Source organism: Scardinius erythrophthalmus (genome assembly GCF_964197995.2).
Source record: "Scardinius erythrophthalmus genome assembly, chromosome: 1".
Lineage (NCBI taxonomy): Eukaryota > Metazoa > Chordata > Actinopteri > Cypriniformes > Leuciscidae > Scardinius > Scardinius erythrophthalmus.
This window is the reverse complement of record NC_138221.1, coordinates 40,484,410-40,503,888: the sequence shown is the minus strand read 5'-3', so window position 1 is coordinate 40,503,888 and position 19,479 is coordinate 40,484,410. Positions and strand designations below refer to the sequence as shown.

The 19,479-nt window shown below is 39.5% G+C and overlaps 1 protein-coding gene across 2 annotated transcripts in view; it reads left to right on the top strand.

Moving 5' to 3' along the window:
* Window positions 1-10,843: 10,843 nt before the first annotated feature.
* Window positions 10,844-19,479, top strand: part of asic2 (acid-sensing (proton-gated) ion channel 2) — a gene marked incomplete at its 5' end in the record, with an annotated part of 500,726 nt that continues 492,090 nt past the window's right edge. Inside the window, 2 exons of one of the 2 annotated variants that reach the window (XM_081369199.1) lie at window positions 10,844-10,965; window positions 12,406-13,025. In XM_081369199.1, the coding sequence (XP_081225325.1) occupies window positions 12,423-13,025 (603 nt within the window). Of the gene's footprint in view, window positions 10,966-11,232; window positions 11,264-12,405; window positions 13,026-19,479 lie in introns of those variants that run through there. The other variant, XM_081369200.1, reaches the window with a different exon arrangement.

The window sequence follows — 19,479 nt, the reverse complement described above, 5'->3', positions numbered from 1 at the left end:
GTCTCCCTTTTATATATATATATAATATATAATATAGGCCTTTTTATTTACGCCTTAAGTAATTAACTGGCACTTGAGCGGAAGTCAGATTTAATCAGTATTATTGGGTCAATTTGAAATGCTCCTCATATATATATATATATATATATATATATATATATATATATATATATATATATATATATATATATATATATTTTTATTATTATTATTATTTTTATATAATTTAATTTGTATTTTATTTTTATTACACACACATGCATCTATCTTCTAGCTGTCACCAATCACATGCGTATATGAGTGTTATTTTTTTAAAGTTCAAACTTTTTGCCATTTTGTTTTTTGGAGTTAATATCTCACCATCTACTGTAATATGTGATTTAGCAGGTACAGATTTAGCTCATTATTTCCTGGCTACTATTTACTAGAGTTGATTTGCTTCCAAAAGCTGCGTCATCTTTAAATGGCTAAATGCAGCATCAACAGCTTTTGATTTGAACTTTTAAATTCTCATAGGCATTTTCGTCCATTAATAGACCTGTTCTTGAGTTTGACATTGCTTTACTATTAATCTCAGAACAAAGATGGGATCTGATCTAATCTGTCAGCATGTCACATATGTCTCTTGTTACTTGGAGAATGAATGTGTGAGTTTTATCCGGGGCCCAGAGGAGGAGTAATCCATGTTTAAACTTTGTTCATTACTGCAGCGGAAGGGGCACAGGGACCTTGTCTTATTCGCTTCATTAAGTCATTAACAGTCTGGAAGCCCTACAGCTGTCAGCACTATTGGTGGCCTCCACAGAGATATTGGTGCGAGACGAGCTGTGAATGGCATATGTGATGGAGGATGGGGATTATCAGTAAATGTAATATGGACGCCATCGTATCTAAAATATCTCCTTTCATTTGGACTCTTTCCCCCTATTTAATAGTCATATTACTTTGACTTATTTTTCTTTTATAAAATGAGAGATTTGTTCACTTATCTTCAAGACTCTTGGCTCGTCTAGCTTCTGTCAGATGAATCACCCCAATAATCTCTTCTAGAGATGGTTATGCAGGCATTAATGTATGTTGTAGGATGTGTGTCAGTCACTAGGGGGCGACGTGCGCACTAATGATCAGCCTTAGATTGAAGCGTGTTTTTATTTATTCATTACTGAGCCTAATGTGTTTCCACAAGTTTAGCTCCAGTCCACTAAGACGTTAATACTGTTCTGTCCTGTCCTTTTTATTTACGCCTCGAGTAATTAACTGGCACTTGAGCGGAAGTCAGATTTAATCAGTATTATTGGGTCAGTTTGAAATGCTCTTCATTGTCAGGCCTATGGAGACACTTGAAAGATCAATCACCCAACTCTTCAGCACTGATTTGAAGACCTTCACCATCTAAGTCTCCGTCTTGCCTCTTTGAATGCGCAGTATATAAATTTCTCAATACTTTTTATTTTAGGTCTTGTGATGGGCAGTTGAACTCCTGGCTACTGTGGGTGAACCTGCCTGCTGATTACTTGCTGTTATTTTAAACTACTTGAATACAGCTTCTTGGTGCGTTCAATATGGAAGAAAATGGTACTTTCTCTTAATTAATTACACAAAAAACAGTAAGGTTCTTAAACTCTTGTTCTAGAAAATGAAGAACAAAGAAATGTGCATCATGTGTACTTTGTATTTTTACGTTTTTAATTAATTTATGAAGCCACTGCCAACACATCATTACATGTTGCATTGTTATAATTCAATCCTACATCAGTAATTTAATATTTGTGATATTAATCAGTTATTAGTTAACCTAAAACCATGTAAAAAAAAAAAAAGTTTGTTGTTTGTATATTTAATAGCCTATAGTTAATTAATAATATTCATGTTCAATTTGATTCACTAAAATAACAAAGTGGAATGAAAATAAAATATTAATTGGTTAAATATTAAATTATTTTATTAGTTAAAATAAAATATAACTAATAAATACTTCTTGCCAGTGATTGGCTGGAACTCTGTTTGTTATGTTTCGTGGTGCGGGTGAGCCCAGTTTGTTTTTGTTGCCGTTTGTGGAGCCTGTGGTGTCTAGAGAGACCGCGTTTTTTTACAGTGTGTTCAGGGGACAGGCAGCTAGCGGATAGTGAGGAGATGTTTGCTGTATGTGACAAAAAATGTTTTGGCCTAAAAAACGCGTGGCATCGCTTAGAGCACCTTTAATCATCCATCACAATGAGTAAAACCAAAGAATATAGTTCTGATGTGCAGCAAAAGATTGTTGAGCATCACAAAATAGAAAGTGGCTGTAAGAAAATAGCTAAAGAATTGAAAATCCCCATTTTGACCATCAGGGCAATAATTAAGAAGTTCCAATCAACTAAAGATGTTACGAATCTGCCAGGAAGAGGACGTGTGTCTATATTGTCTTAATGGACGGTGAGGAGGAAAGTTTGAGTGGCCAAAGACTCTACAATAATCACAGATGGAGAATTTCAGAGATTAGTTGATTAGTTGGGGTCAGAAAGCCTATTAAAAAAAAACCCAAACAACCCCTACATCCCCACATGTTGTTTGGGAGGTTTTCAAGAAAAATCCTCCTCGCTCATCCAAAAACAAACTCCAGCATATTCATTTGTCAGACACGACTGGAACTTCAAATGGCACAGGGTTCTGTGGTCAGATTAAATAAAAAAAAAGAGCTTTTTGGCAGCAAACCCACCAGATGGGTTTGGTGAACACAAGGATAAAAATTGTGTACAATTTAATATACCATTGGATCTTATATGTTGTGGGCCTATTATTCTGCTGGAGGTCCTGGACTTCTTGTTCAGATACATGGCATCGTGGATTCTATCAAATATCAACAGATAAAACCTGACGCCTTCTGCTAGAAATCTTATAATGGGCCGTGGTTGGATCTTCCATCAGGACAACGATCCAAAACAAACATCAAAATCAACACAAAAATGTGTTAGGGTCGGGAGCACAAATGAAGCTTCTGCCATGACCGTCCCAGTCCCCTGACCTGATGAGTGGAGTGAACTGAAGAGAAGAAGCACCAACATGGATCTGGGAATCTGAAGGATCTGGAGAGATTCTGTATGGAGGAATGGTCTCTGATCTCTTGTCAGGTGTTCTCCAAACTCATCAGGCATTATAGGAGAAAACTCAGAGCTGTTATCTTGGCAAAAGGAGATTGCAAAAAAGTATTTAATAAAAGGGTATCAATAATTGTGGCCAACGTGTTTTGGAGAAAAACATTTATTTCATAATGTGATTTTCCCCCCACTTTCAATTCTTTTACTTCAATGAAAGGTTAGGATTTTGCCAATTTTTTTAATGAAAGATCAAAAGAATAAACGATGCAGATTTATTTTTTTACAGCCATTTTTGATCATATTTACCAGGGGTATGATTAATTCTGAGCACGACTGTATAAACTAATACAATGTTAATAAAAACTATAATATTAATGATACTAACTGGATTAAACTAAATTTGCTTTTCAGGAGTGAAGTAAAGGTGCTTGCTACACAAAAGAAATAAAAATGAAACCACCATTTCTGGGTTATTTGGCAACCCAGCGCCAAATATTGGACAGAATACATGCGGGGTTATTTTGACAGCGTTAGGCCAGTCAACCTGATATAGGTTTTTATTTTAAATAATAAAAATTCAGTCTAAAAACATTTAGACAACGTTTTATGACGTGACGGGAGCAGCCAGTGGGAATATGTGGGAAGAAAACTGACATCATGTTACAGTTCATTAAATAACAATTTATATGTTCATGTTTGAAAAGTTACATCAAAAACTGTCAGATATTTAAGTGTGACTTGATTGCACTGACAATATAGAAATGTGAAAGAGTGATGTTTGCAATAGCATATCAATATATTACAGTCATAGCCAAAAGTTTTGACAGTGACATACATTTTGTTTCACAAAGTTGTGTTGTTGATTCACATAGTAATATTTTTGTGCAGAGTGCAGATGCATTTTGAATAATTGCAAAAAGCTTCATTTTCACTGTATTTTGTCCTTGGCACAAAATGACCAGATAATATAATTTCACTAATCATATCATCATCAGCACATGGGAAAATGTGAATGAGTTCTAGTCAGTATCATTTTGATTGGATTATAAGAGGAGACTATAAAGGGAATAAAAGGGAATGAAAAAGTGCCTCCAATCATTGTGATGTTATGTTAACAATGGTTACTTCCAAAGAAAGATATGCAGCCATCATCGCTTTGCATCAAAATGGCTTCACATGCAAGGCAATTGCTGGAAAGAATTTTGCACTTGAAAGAACCGTTTAACAGATTATCAAGAACTTTAATTAGATTGGTTCAACTGCAGTGAAGAAGACTCCAGGATGTCCCACAGTGTCCAGCAAGTGCCAGGACAGTCTCCTCTCCTCCTGAGGAGTCGGCTACAGAATCATGTCGCCACACCAGTGCAGAGCTGCTCAGTATCGGCAGCAGGTGTGTGTGTGTGTGTGTGTGTGTGTGTGTGTGTGTGTGTGTGTGAGCATCTGCTCACACAGTGAGGTCAAGACTTCTGGACAACGGCCTGGAGTCAAGAAGGGTAGCAAAGAAGCCACTTCTCTACAAGAAATATAGGACAGACTGAAGTTCTGTCAGCAACTACAAGGATTGGACAGCAGAAAGCTGGTTATTTTCTCATATGAAGCCCCTGGAGAAGACTAAATGAACACTACTATGAGTCCTGTGTCGTGCCAACAGTAAAGCATCCTGAGACCATCCATGTGTGGGGCTGCTTTTCATTTAAGGGAATGGGCTCTCTTACAATTCATGCCAAAAAATAAATAAAATAAAAACTCTGCCATGAATAAAGAATGGTAGCAAAACATCCTGCAAGAGCAAGGGTGATCGCAAGTAGCTTGGAGATCATCACATTAAAATTTTTGATCCATGGCCAGGCAGCTCCCCAGATCTTAATCCAATAGATAACCTGTGGTCAATCCTCAAAAGGCAAGTGAACAAGCAGAATCCCACCAATTGCGATCAACTCCAAGCACTAATAAGTCAAGAATGGATTGCCATCAGTCAGGATTTGCCTCAGAAGCTCATGCCAGAGCAAATTGCAGAGGTTATGAAGAAGGGTCAACTGTAAATATTGACTCTTTTCTCACATATATTAAATGTTTTGAATTTGGGCAATAAAAGCCTTTAAAACTATTATTGTTTTCCAGTATACCGTAGAATCGTGAAAAAAAAAAGATTTACAAATACTAAAGCAGCAATCTTTCAGAACCACAAAATGTGTCACTGGCAAATCGTTTGGCCATGACAGTAGAATGATTTCTGATGGATCATGTGACACTTAAGACTGGAGTAATGGCTGCTTTGGCATTACACAGTTATTATATATATTTCACAATATTACTGTTTTTACTGCATTTTTTTATATCCAATAAATGCAGCCTTGGTGTACAAAATTCTTACCAACCCCAAAATTTTAGTTGCACATGTAAACCTTTGTTTTTTATACCTACAATTACTGTGCATGTTCATTTTTCAAAGATGCCAATCATTTGTTTTTGAAAGTTGCATTTAATATCCATTTGGGTGAATGTGCATGATGCTTCAGGCAGTATGTTTATTTCTGTCAGGTCATGACTGTCTTATATGCCCTTTACTCTTCCAAATGGCTTTAACTGAGCTCGTGTCATTACAGGCTGTCAGAGCTCCAGTGTAAAGTTCCAGCCTCACCTATTGATCTGTGTGCCAAACACTCTCCACACTTAGAATCAGAGCTGTGTGTGTGTCCCGTAAACCCGTTTTGTGTAAATGTATTTGCAGAGGTTCATAAATTACCTCTTTGCGCGTTCCCCTTTTCTTTTCCTCACATCTGCGTACCCAGGGCTGAAACGGATGAGAAAATCAGGGAACTGGAATGAGGGAATGAAAGTGTGCGGCAGAGAGACTGATGAAGGAGAGAGAGGGAGAATGAAATGGGTGTCAAGGGCAATGAAATAGAGAGGAACATTTTCTCCACCTCAACTAACTAACCCCCCCAAAAAGCAACTAAAAAACAAGAAAAAGATGTTTATGGTCTGTTGTGAAAGATAAAACAAGCTTCAGGGTGGAGGGGGTGGGGGGTGCTCTGGGTGCTCGAGCCCCTGCCCTATTTCAAAATTAATCAAAAGTGCCCTTCTCAAACAAATATCAATGATAATATTGTGGTCAATAAAACAAAATGCATTTGATTATAATTAACATGACAATGTGTACAAAACTAAAGTAGCCTAAATTCACGTTTATTTGTAGGCTACTGGTTGCGTCAAGTTGCGCGTGTCTTGCTCGGTCTTGACTGAGTCTCCGTTTTCGAGGGTCTAAAACTCCGGAGTAGTGTGTGGACAGCAGGCATAACCTAACAAAAGTTATGCGTTTTAAAATTAAAATGAACTAGTGTTAACGTAGGTATCCCACAGTCTGCTCGGGAACCGATGCTCTCGAACCAAATATGGTTATTTCAGTGAGTAACTTATATGGCTCGAGTACCTCGACGGCAGAAAAAAATAAACCAAGCAATTTTTAAACGGTTTTTTTTTCAGTAATAAAAGGTAGTGTGTCGATTCAATAAAAAATGTCATGTGTCATTGTCACTGACCAATCGTCATCTGGCACAACAAGTTCAAATTTCATTGGACAATGTGAAGTGGGGCGGGAATTTTCCGGTCATTTATAAATAAACCGTTTGAAAATTACATGGACAGACGAATTTACATTTACGAAGCGATCTAAATCTGCGTCGTTGAACTAATGGATGTTATATGACTACAAAGTACTGCACAAAACCAGCACCAAAAGTAGCATTAATGGTAAGTATAGTAGGCTATTCAAGTCACTTGTATTTAATCTATATTGATACACCGTTTACCATTTGATGAACTATCATAGTTTGTTAAATGAAGTCCAGGCCTACAGGCCTGTTATGTGAAGTGTAGGGCTGTAGGCTGACAACAACAGGCGAAATGGTGGACATTTTTGATAATTTTGCAGCAATATGATAGTACAGTAACGTTACTAGGCCTACTGGTCAAAAATTTGCACACACATTACTTTATTTTATTTATTAATTTTTTAAATAAGTCCCTGATGCATATCAAGCCTGCATTTATTTGATCAAAAATACAGATTTTTTTTTTTTTACAATTTAAAACAATGGTTTTCTATTTTAATATACTTTTTAATGCCATTTAGGCATATTTCTGTGATGCAAATCACACACATATAGTAGAGATCAAAATTAAAGAACAACATACTATTTCCTAAATTTCAAGGTCACTGCTTAGTCGTAGTTAATGTTAAACAAACAAGAGCAAAAGAGCAGGTTTTTTTGCATATTTCATAAATTAAATGTATTTTGAACTACAGTATATAAAACTTAAAGGAGACTATTAAAAAATAACTCTGGTCAAAATTAGAGAACTCTTTTAGATACCTCCAAGTTATTGGTGATAATGTGGCACCTGGTGCTAATTTCCTTAAAGGGATACTTCACCTCTGGGAAGATGAATGTGTATTTAAAATAGGTCATTTAAGTAGAAGAAATGTGGAGAAATTTTTGAATTTGGAGCTTTCTAGACTGAGAAAAGCCAGAAAATGTATTTTTGGCTTATGTGGATGAAAGACAACAACTCCCAGAATGCACTTGCTTCGCTGCCTTAGGAGGCCACGCCTACCGGTTAGAGAGCACAGTTGAAAACAACAAGGCTAGCCTAAGTAAGTGATGAGTTTGCCAGGGATTTAGAGACCCAAAATGTCCGGGATTCGGCTTTTGCGTTCTACAGTCGCCATTCATCATGTTTACTGTGGCGAGCAGGACGAGGCTGACGGCCGCGGGAGAACGGCGCGAGGCCGGTGGCTTCATTACTGAGACGCGCCGGGTCTCGCATCTCTCACGGAGGAGCGGAAATTTTCGTAGCAAGGGTAAAACGCACATCAACCGATAACTTGTTTAGCGTTCATGTAAACACTACAGTCAGATTCACCGATCGGAATTAATTCAGTTAGATTGAAACGAGAGGTGTGCATGTAAACAATGAATGGCGACCGCAGAACGCAAAAGCCGAATCCCGTACATTTTTAACAGTCTCGCCCGCCGGACAAGTCCGGGAAAAGGAAGATGGTAACCCCTACTTACTCAGCTTTCTCCTATTATTCAGCTTTCTCCACAAAACAAGAGCATGCTAGCTTAGCTTCCAAAGAAAGACGGCTGATACTGTGTACATTCTGTGAGTGAGATCCAACCCTCTATGGGCGGTCTGTAAACATGCGGAACAACGCCATCTACTGGCTGTAGTCTTTAGCCTCTGGACAGAAAATCCTCCGATGACGCAAAATGACGATTTTTGCGTCATCGGAGGATTTTTTCCAGACAAAAAATACATAAATCTCTCCTCTCAGGGGGATATGAGGGGGGAAAGCATGGTAATTCGAAAATACTACAGGTTTTCTACTAATACAAAGCTTAATGCTAAATCCTGAAGTAACCCTTTAATTATCTGGCACACCTTATTTAACTGGCAGCAAACTTTCCAATTTTAACTGACTTTGCAAGATGGCAAGCCGCTCTAAGGTGACTGAAACCCTACGACACCAGGTTGTCCAGATGAAGGCCAAAGGGATGACCCTTTCAGCTATTGCAACAGAAATTGGTCGTTCAAAATCTGTGATTTCTAGAATATTGAAGCTTTACAAATATACTCGTTCATTCAAGTCCCCCAAAAAGGCTGGTCGTCCACGTAAGACAAATGCACGAGAGGACAGGACGATGCGGAGACTTTCAATGGGGATTCGGTTCAACACTGCAGCTGGAATTGCTCGGCAGTTCAGAGCTGAACATGGTAAGGTTCTGTCTCGGCACACAGTGTCTCATCGTTTAAGAGGATTCGGACTGAAAGCTCACTCTGCAGTGACCAAGCCTCTCATCAGCAGAAAGAATCAAAAGGCTAGACTAACCTTTGCGGAGGAGCATGTTGTGTGGACAGAGGAGAACTGGTCAAAAGTTCACTTTAGTGATGAAAGTAAGTTTAATTTATTTGGGTCCGATGGGAAACATTATGTTCGGCGTCAAACTGGGGAAAGATTGAACCCAAAGTGTGTAAAGAAGTCAGTCAGAGGTGGAGGAGGAAGTGTCATGGTTTGGGGGATGTTTTCTGCAGCAGGAGTTGGGCCTATTATACAGCTACATGGCAGGGTGAATGCAAATGTTTATCAGAACCTCCTTCGGCAACATGCGGTTCCTTCCCTGCAAGCATCTCCCAATCAGCCTGCAATTTTCATGCAAGACAATGCCCCCTGTCACACTGCAAAACGGGTGAAGCAGTACCTTGAAACTCCAGCCCAGAGTCCTGATCTAAACCCGATTGAAAATCTTTGGAAAATCCTTGGTGACAAAGTTATGGCTAAGAAACCCACTACAGTTACCGAACTTTGGAAGAGACTGGAAGACGAGTGGACCAAGATCACACCAGAGCAGTGTGAGAATCTAGTGATGTCCTGTGGCCGCAGATGTGCTCAGGTCATTCAAAGCAAGGGCCTCTACACTTCCTACTAAATTGTGACTGCTGTAAGCCTCAAATTTGAGTTGTAATGCTTCCTTTTGTGCTGCAATGGTTATTGTTCTCTAATTTTGATCGCAGTGTTTTCCACAAAATAAAGGTTTTTGGTGAACTACCTTTATTATTTTGTAATAAAATGCTAGTAGAACAATGGTATACCCACAGCTAATAATCCTTCAAATTTCAAGCAATGAAGATTAACAATATTTTTGAAAATAATCAAGTGTTTCTTAATTGTTCTCTAATTTTGATCTCTACTGTATATATATATATATATATATATATATATATATATATATATATATATATATGATTTGCATCACAGAAATATGGGGCATATATAATATAAAAAGGGGCATATATATATATATATATATATATATATATATATATATATATGCCCCTTTTTTTTTACATTTGAGCCCTTGTCCCTGAGGAACTCTGCACGTCCCTGGAGGTGAAGGGAGCTCAAGTAGCCATCCAGTTCCTCAGGCTCTGCTGTCTTGATGCGGTCTGGTGTCTCCGGCCAGATGAGCCGTGAAAAACGTGTCGTAGACGATGTCATTTCCGAAGAGTCACACTACATGACTGTCAGGAGGAAAAATGGAAGGAGAAATAAATTAGAAAAGTATTGTAGAATGATCTTCTACAGTGAGTGGGGCCCGCTCAGACGTGGAGGAATGACATATTTTTTTATATATCAAATTCTTCACCAGCTGCTCTCATCCATTTAAATTTTATTTTTATCCCCTTCTGGCAAATCCGTACTTTCCTCCAAATTCAGCTCTTGCTGTCATCTTATTTTTCATCTCTCAGTCCCTGCGCTCTCCCTCTCTTTTGTCCTGTCGGCTTGCATTACAATACACACTTGTAGCATCTCTCTCTCTCTCTCTCTCTCTCTCTCTCTCTCTCTCTCTCTCTCTCTGTTTGTATATCTCTCTTTTCCTTGTCTATCTCTTTCAGTCTTATTGCTTTTCTCAGTCCCCCTCCCTCAAGTGTTTGCGCTTTGAATGTTGTGCAGACGCAAGCATTAAACTTAAAGATGCCTCACACAGTTTCTATTACACATTTTCAATGTGATGATAGTCGCCCGCCGGGCACCAAATAGTATCTGTCACCTCTCCCTCTTTTCTCTTTTTCTCAGTCTGTGTGTTCCCCTCCTCTCCCCTTTTTCGTGTTTGATTCTTTCCAGTTTCTACGTTCATGCTTTTACCCACAATTTGCTTATTGTATCCATCACGCTCTAAGCGGAGAGGAGTGTCAACGCACGCGGGAGGAGAGGAGAGAAAAGCGAGCGCGAGAGAGGGAAGAGTGCACAGTGTCTCGCGAAGAGCAAGAGCGAACGAGCCCCTCTCTCTCTCTCATACCTCAGTTTGCGTTTTTACATGTGAGTGTACCGCATATGTACCGATTCAGCTGTCTTTTACTTGGATACGGCGAGAAGAGGAGCGGAAACGCCGGACGCGTGATGGTTTGTCTGGACTAGCGCGGGCAGCGCGCGACTGGGATAAGATCGCGCTCACACACTTCGTCGACTCAGGATCAACGACAACATCTCCGGCCCTCTCTCTCTCTCTCTCTCTCTCTCTCTCTCTCTCTCTCTCTCTCTCTCTCTCTCTCTCTCTCATACACACACACACACACTCATGGACGGCTGGATGTTGTGTCCTTAGGCTGCACGTGAGGTGCTTAGCATTGCCATTGGATGTCCAGTGACCGTGTGTGCACGTGCATGAATTTGTTTATGGGGAATGGGATAGTTTTTCAGCTCTTGTGTAATATTTTTCAATTTCAGGTCAGTATAGCTTTATTGGCATGTCTGTAAGTAATACAGTGAAGCCAAACAGACAAATATCTTTGGAAAACATTACTGTGTTTGCTCTGGGCATTTTCAAAACATTTCTTGAACAAGTGGGAAAAAGTTAAAGTGAGAGTGATTGATGTAAAATAAGGTAATGGAGGAGGGAGATTGTGTAGAGAGAGGGAGGATCCTAGGATTTGGAGGGGCTGAAGTGTTGGAGTGGGTGGAGAGACAGACGGAGGGAAACCCCTGGGCAGCATCTTCCACTCCATTGCCACCCTCTCACACAGCTTAACTGGAGCAAGATCTTTTATTCCTTCATGCTCTGTTATGTGATGTGTATGTGTGTGTGTGTGTGTGTGTGTGATCCTGGTCCAGCCTGATATTTATTTATAGGAGCAGCTTTGACTACTAGTGTTCAATGGACCCTGTCTTTTTCTCTGTCTATGTGTCGCTTTCTCTGATTGGACAGGAGACAGTTTGACTATGGTTTCAGGGGGTGTGTGCACCTTGATTTGTCTCTGTTTGAGCATTTGTGTCAGTGTTGATTTTTTTTCTTTCTTCATCATTCTATGCTTTCTTTCTCTTTCCTTCCCTCCCATATTTTTTCTAATTCCACCCTTCTTTCCTTTTCATGTTTCTTTCTCCTTCCTTCAAATTTTTCATCTCTTTCACAGTCCTCTCTATTTTTCACTGTCCTTTCTTACATTCCTATCTTTCTTTTTTCTTTCTGTTTTTCTTTTTTCATCTGTGTCTAAAACTGTTACAGTGTCTTTGGTCAGTAGGGTTCGTGTTACATAAATCCTCTCTCACTGGTGACTACATTCAGTTTTATCTTTTTTCATAAAGCCTTACAGTGTCTCTTTATGTTTGTGTCAAACCCGCCACTTCAAGAAAGACACTGTATTTCACGATACATTATTGATGTGTCTGTGAAACTCTAATGAAGTGAAATCTAGCCAGAATCAGATGCCAGAAGGTGCCTGAGCTTAAGCTGACAATCACTGTGTGCTGATCTACCTGCAGGTGTGTGCGTGTCAGCCATGGACCTGAAGGAGGGCTGTGGAAGCGAGGCCAGTCGTGAGACCGAGAGCGGAGGCATGGGGAGCCTGGGAGGCCCCTCGTCTTGGCAGTCCTTTGCCCACCGAAGCACCCTGCATGGTTTGCGCTTCATCTTCCCCTACTCTTCCTCCCCTTACCGCTCCACTGCGCGCCGTCTGCTCTGGAGCGTGGCCTTGCTGGCCAGCCTAGTCCTACTGGCTCTGGAGAGTACCGAACGGCTGGCCTATTTCCTCTCCTACCCTCACGTCACCAGCGTGGATGCTGTGGTTTCTGGCAGCCTTGTCTTCCCCGCCGTCACTGTCTGTAATTTGAACGCCTACCGTTTCTCGCGCCTCACGCAGAATGACCTCTACCACGCCGGGGAACTATTGTCCCTGCTGGATGTGCACCTGCAGATCCCCGAGCCACACCTGACCGAGCCCCATGTGCTGGCCTTTCTCACAGAGAAATCCAACTTCACTAACTACCGGCCAAAGCCCTTTAGCATGCGGGAGTTCAGTGAACGAGTGGGACACGACCTGAAGGAGATGATGCTCTACTGCCGTTTCCAGGGCCAGGAGTGCAGCTACCAGGACTTCAAAACGGTGAGTGTCTGCAAGATGTTTCTTTCACAAGGGGATTTCTTTAAGGGCTCAATAGGCTTGGAAGAAGTGTGTGTTTCGCTGCTGTGGACTAAAGTATTATGGGCTCAGTGTTGTTAGCTCTAAAGATTATCCTCGTTGTTGAGCTGTTTCATAGGTTTGTAAAGAAATGATATTGATTCTTGCTGATGGTGTAGTTCTGGATGCTAAGCTGTGGTGTGAACTGTGAAGTGTTACTGCTCCATTAACTACTCTCGGACTCTGTGTGCGGCTGCTTTCATTCTGAAGGTGCAGCTGTTTTCACCTTGACTGTGATACTGTTCTTGTAATGTTTATGTAATGTGATGGGCTGATTAATTATGTGTTGAATGTCTAATGTGCCTCTTTCCAAAATACTACAAGGATTCAGAACAGATTCTACCTTAGTAACTCTGATATATGTGACCCTGGACCACAAAACCAGTCTTATGTGTCATTTTTTTTTAAAATTGAGATTTATACATCACCTGAAAGCTGAATAGGCTATATAATCTTTCCATTGATGTATGGTTTGTTAGGATAGGACAATATTTGTCCGAGATACGGCTATTTGAAAATCTGGAATCTGAGGGTACAGAAAAATCAAAATATTGAGAAAATCGCCTTTAAAGTTGTCCATTTCTATTGGCGATAGTGCTGCATCTATTCACAAAAATAAAAGTTGTATATATTTAGGGTGGGAAATTTACAAAATATCTTCATGGAACATGATCTTTACTTAATATCCTAATGATTTTTGGCATAAAAGAAAAATCTATAATTTTGACCCATACAATGTTTTGTTGGCTATTGCCACAAATATACCTGTGCGACATAAGACTGGTTTTGTGATCCAGGGTCACATATATTATGAATTTCTCCAAAAAATATGCTTGTTTAAGACTTTTGACTCTGCCTCAACATACTCAACATACATATTTGGCACTTTCTTCACATGCAGCAACTTTATAAACAGCCACTCAAGCATGCCCCGGCCGTGAATAGCGGTCCTCACGTGAACCTCACGAGATTCACTGACGCATCTCATTCTGTTGTTTCCATGTAGCCTGCTAATGATTCTGGATTAAAATATCTTTTTTAATGTATTATCAGCATATCCCTTGATCCTTCAGCCACATTTTTTCGCTGAGCTCCTCGCAATGCATTTTTAGCCACAAATGATGCAAACAAAACTGTTTCAAAGTATCTTTGAAAGCATTATATGCTGATTACAAATTGAAGCTGTCAGCTGCATGCCTGCGACAACAAGAAATGGTCGTGAGACAGAGCCATTTGCTTTTACACATCAGAAATGTAATCGACTAGTTGTTGCTCTAAATATTTCAAGAACAGTAGGACGCTCTAGAATGTTCTCTGACTGGTAAAAATGGTTTTAGTGGTTTACTGGAGATGTAATTGCTGGCCGCAGCTGTGTGTGAAGAATGTGTTTTTCTCAACACTGAGGGCTGAGATGATGAGGTTTGATAGCTGGTGTGATACTCAGTTGGAGTGCTGCTAATTCTCCTCAGGGGTTGAGGTCTGTTTATCCCCCCTCAGTCGCCACACGTGTGCTCTCAGTGCTTCCAACCGCACACAAGACCATAAAACCAACTCGCACACACGCTACTTGCTTTCTGTTGCTTTGTGTTGTCTCTTCTTGTTTTCATTGATGATGTGTACAGTATGAATCAGTGTTTGCAGCAGACAGACATTATAGTGTTCTTGCTTTTATATCTCCTGGTTAAAATAGTGCTGTTATAGTATAGATAACTGCGCTAAAGGTAACAAAAGGTAGCTACCTACATTGATGTAGCCTAATTTAAGGGTGCATCAAAATATAGTATTGAATTTGCAATGTATCTCCTACAAAAACTGTGGAACTCAATTAAGGTGGAAGCAGTGGATCAGATAGTTTACTATAAATGCAACTAATGGGACATTTGTCATTAATTTACATAACTAAGTTGAAAGTAATGAACCTCCATATTTAACTTCATATTTCAGTTTAAAAAAAAAGATGCAAAATACCATGCAGGGACTTTCTGGCCCCCGAATCTGAATATTTTTTTTTCAAACCGGTTAGTTGAAATGAACTGTCAAAACAAACCAATTTGCTAAAATGTATTGGCCTTTCTGCTTTGGAGAGAGAGACATAATAGGGGAGTTTGTTTAATGATTGCTTCAGCTAGCTTGTGTTCAATACAGTGTGACTTTTTAGGATAAAGTATTTTGTTACTGTGGGTTTGGGACTGCATACTTTTTGGTGCCATCATCCAATTAGTATTTTTAGTATGTATGATCACATACTTTCAGGGCTGCCACCAGCTAAGTAATGGCCATTGAGATGCATGCACTGTAAAAAAAATTATATTTACAAAAAATATAAAAATGTAACAGTAAAAACCCTTTAATTGGTTAACTTTATTTTAGTGTCATGTGTTACCCTAATGGTGTTTTTTTTCTTTGTGTATATGACTCTGTGTATGTGTATGAGTTTGCTATGTTTTGTTGGACAGGCCACTTACAATGAACAATTTACCATGTGGCTTTCTGTATACCATCTGTGTTATAATGGTGGTTGTCTGTACATTTTGAGGTACATTTTGATACTTCAAGTACTGGTAAATTGGTAAATAAACATTATTACTACACAAATTATAGGCTAACCGTATAATGGAATACATTGTTATAAGTTGTATAGTCAAGCTGTAAAGATTCATGCTTATCTTTATGTATCTTCAGAGAGAGAAAGAGAGAACAAACATATTATCACATGAGTCAAATGCTCATCCTGTCTATATTGCTGCTGATTTTCCCTTGCTGTATTGTCATGACCCTCTGTCCACCGACTGGCCGTGTGTTCACACTGAGAGACAGGAGGACATCAATTGGCTGTGCATGCGGTTTACTTTGAGCATAGCCTTCATTTGAAAGATAATTGCTTCACGTGTCGGCAGCAGATATCAAAGGCAGGAGTGAGTCTGGCATGGCATGACCTGATAAAATTCTTCACATGCAGAGCCAACCGTGAACAGGATACTGTGTGAATTCTGTCTGCAGGTGGGCTGATTCAGTGTTAGGCCCAGTCCCAATTCTATTTTATACCCCTTCGCCTACCCCTAACCCTTCGCCTACCCCTTACCCTTGCCCCTTGAACCAGAGTGGCAAGGCGTAGGGATGAAAATATTCCCCTAAGAAATGGGACACCACTACTACACCGTTACACGTCATTATACGTTGTTGCTAGCACCTACGTCACAGGAGTTGCGCCAATGTTTATCACAAACTTCCAAGATGCCGTCGTCGTCAGCAGTAGTCATCTCAATTGCGTGAGTTACAGCTATTTTTTTGTTGTTGCAATTTTCTTCTGAAGTCCTCGGAGAAAACAACGGAGATGACGATATCTTCGTCGCCTAAGTATTTTTGGACTTCAGGAAACATTGCTCGTTGTCAGCGCGAAAACGAATGAGCCTCGGCGTTTCCTCAGGTGTCCCTGTTTGATAAAGAACATGTAAGACTGGTTGATCATGTTGCAAAAAGCACGAAACTGTGTAAGCACTGTTCGTTTATATCGTGTTCACATATAACCACAAGAAAACAATGCGTTCATAGCAGTCGTTACGGTAAAAGATAAGGCAATTCCCTGCCGCAATTACATTCACCAGTTATCAGACATGAAAATATGTTGCGGGACTATCGTTAATGAACTTCAGCGTTTTTTTTTTTTTTTTTTTTTGCAAACGTTTCTTTGAAGAACATGACCGTAAATATGAACACAAGATTTAATGTGACATAAAGAAAATGATTATCGGAAGTCATGTCAAATTCCACAAGCATGGTTGAAGACATACTTTCTTCGTACTAATTCAGTGCTTTCTTTGCACAAACATGGCTTGAGTGTTCTATCCCTAGAGAGGATAGAATTGAAATAAAGAAAATGTCAACCAATTATTTTACTTTAAACTAGTAAAATTACAATACTAATGTCTTTATATATTTAGTTGAATTAAACTCTCAAGCTATATTTGACAGAAAACTGCAGGGAATCCTTTTAAGTTTTGGAGACAACAGGTTACATTTTTTTTTGTTTTTTTACAGTTAATAAAATTAGTATTTAGTTACTGGTGGTAATCACATGTTAATGCTCTCTAGTTCATCTTTTCAGTTTTTTTAACCTGAGACATGTATGCAGGTGACCTGAGTTTGACTCTAGCCTTTCCCGATTGCACCCCCTAGTCATCAACCTGTCACTTCTACACTTTCCTATGAAATTACAGGCAATACGGGAATAATTTCACTGTTGGGTAAAAGCCCAGGCTGACAGTGCCTGTGTGATGCATTTCTTAGCGAATGACAGTGTTGACTCAACATTTACCAGTCCGCGTCCGTTCGTCTGACATCCCCATTTACATGTGAAATTAAAATTACACTCTGCAAACCCAATCAAGCTTTTGCACAAATGCTGTAAATGCATTGCCTAAAAAAAAAAAAAAAAAAAGAGTTGTGACAATTTTTCCCCCCCTTATTTTCCTGAGCAAATGTGAAGTCATTTTGATTGAACAATTATAACTAGGGGTGGTGCCAATCTAAAAAGTCTGACCGACACAGATAAGCAAATAATTATTTTAATTTTATGGCAAATAACCAATAAAGGACTTTTATTTATTTTGTCATACTCATAATAAATTAAAATAAAACAATAATCTAGATGTAAAAATAGGGGAAATGTACAATTAAATGTTCAATATCTGCGGACACATTAACAGCTCTAATATCATCCAGTAACCAATATGGTAAAATGAACCGTTTTGTTTGGTTTATTTCTTCTGTATTATTTCCTCTATCACCATCATCTACAGCCAGAATGGAGTAGAACAGTTTGAAGTCAGCTGCAAGTCTTAGAAAAGCTCCCTTCATATCCCACAATGCTCCTCAGTAAAGAGTGTGAGAGAGGACAGTCATGCTGGTAAATATTTCCCTCTTTTTTATTCTTCCTATGATTGTGTATTGACCACATCAATGCTCCGTAATTATACCTTTTCGATCGTGTATTTCAGATGTGGTGAGTCACAGTGCTTCCCTGTGGCGCTGTCTGAGATTTTTTTACTTGAACGCGGCTCTGTGCCCTCCTGTGCTCCTCTCTGCTGTGATTCATTTGTAGTATGTTGATGCCATGAGTATTGAGTTTTCACTTACATACTGCAATGACCCTGCTCTGGGGCTCTCGCTGCTGCATGATGCTGTCGTCGGTTGGGGAAAATGTGTTGCTTTCTTAAAGTGCTTTTTTTCTAAGAGTGCCAACAGTTGTATTTAACACACTCCTTGGGTTGTAACAGCTGGCAGACTGCTCCATGACTTTACTTTTTTGTAAAACAAGAGCAAGGGCTTACTGTTGTAGCCTCCACCTGAGTTTTATTCTGATCTTCTCAGATAATTGCTAAAGGCTTAAAAGCTTTGCAAAGCAAAACGGACTGGTGAAAATAGCCCAGTGAGGAAGCTCCAGGGTGCTTTTTATATCTATGGTAAGACTCTCTGGATTTACAGTGTTTGGTTTTGCTCTAGACTCTAAAGTTTTAGTGCTCTCAGGAGCCACCTGCAAAGTCAACATCTTCCTGTTTGGTGCGTTGAAAAACACTTTTAAAAGTGTTTGTCTTTTAATCTCCTCTTTCTTTTGTTCTGTGCCTCTCTATCAAACTGGCTCTATCACTCTCTCTCCTCTCCACAATAGCTGGTGTGTGGTGAGCGCTCTGGCACCGTTGTACTATGGCTGCCGTCGCATCATCCAAGTGGATGCTGCACACTGGTGGTGGTTGAGGAGGGATCCCCTGATATGATTGTAAAGCGCTTTGGGTGTACAGTAGTACATATGAAAGCGCTATATAAATGCCTCATTCATTCATTCATTCATTCATTCTAAATCCTGTTTGGGACATAAAAACAAACATTTCTGTCTTCAGCTGACACATCTTGTGCTTTTCCCAACCTTTAGAACATTTACATTTTTACTAACTTAAACATCAGATTGGATAGATGGTTGTGCTTTTAAAAATACTGCTTTATTTCAAACTGATTCATTCAACTCTTTCCATACCCTGGAAATCCAGAGTTCTCACGAGAGCACAATTTGAATTTACTCAGCGAGTCACTCTGGCATTTGAGTAATAATGCTCATTAACTATGCCCTTGTAGCCGAGCTGCACCAATCACATTGGTGTATCTGATATAGAGTGAGCTAAACAGATGACGACAGCGCTGCGACGTCAAAGTTATTAGTAAACATTGCAAGATGGCTATGAATGACCACCAGTTGTTTGAAACGGCTTTGGCCGCTACAATGAATGAGTTAGACTTGGCTTTTTATCTAAAAGAGGAACAGAAGATGGTGCTCGAATCGTTCCTTTGCAAGAAGGGCGTTTTTGCTGTTTTGCCGACCGGATAC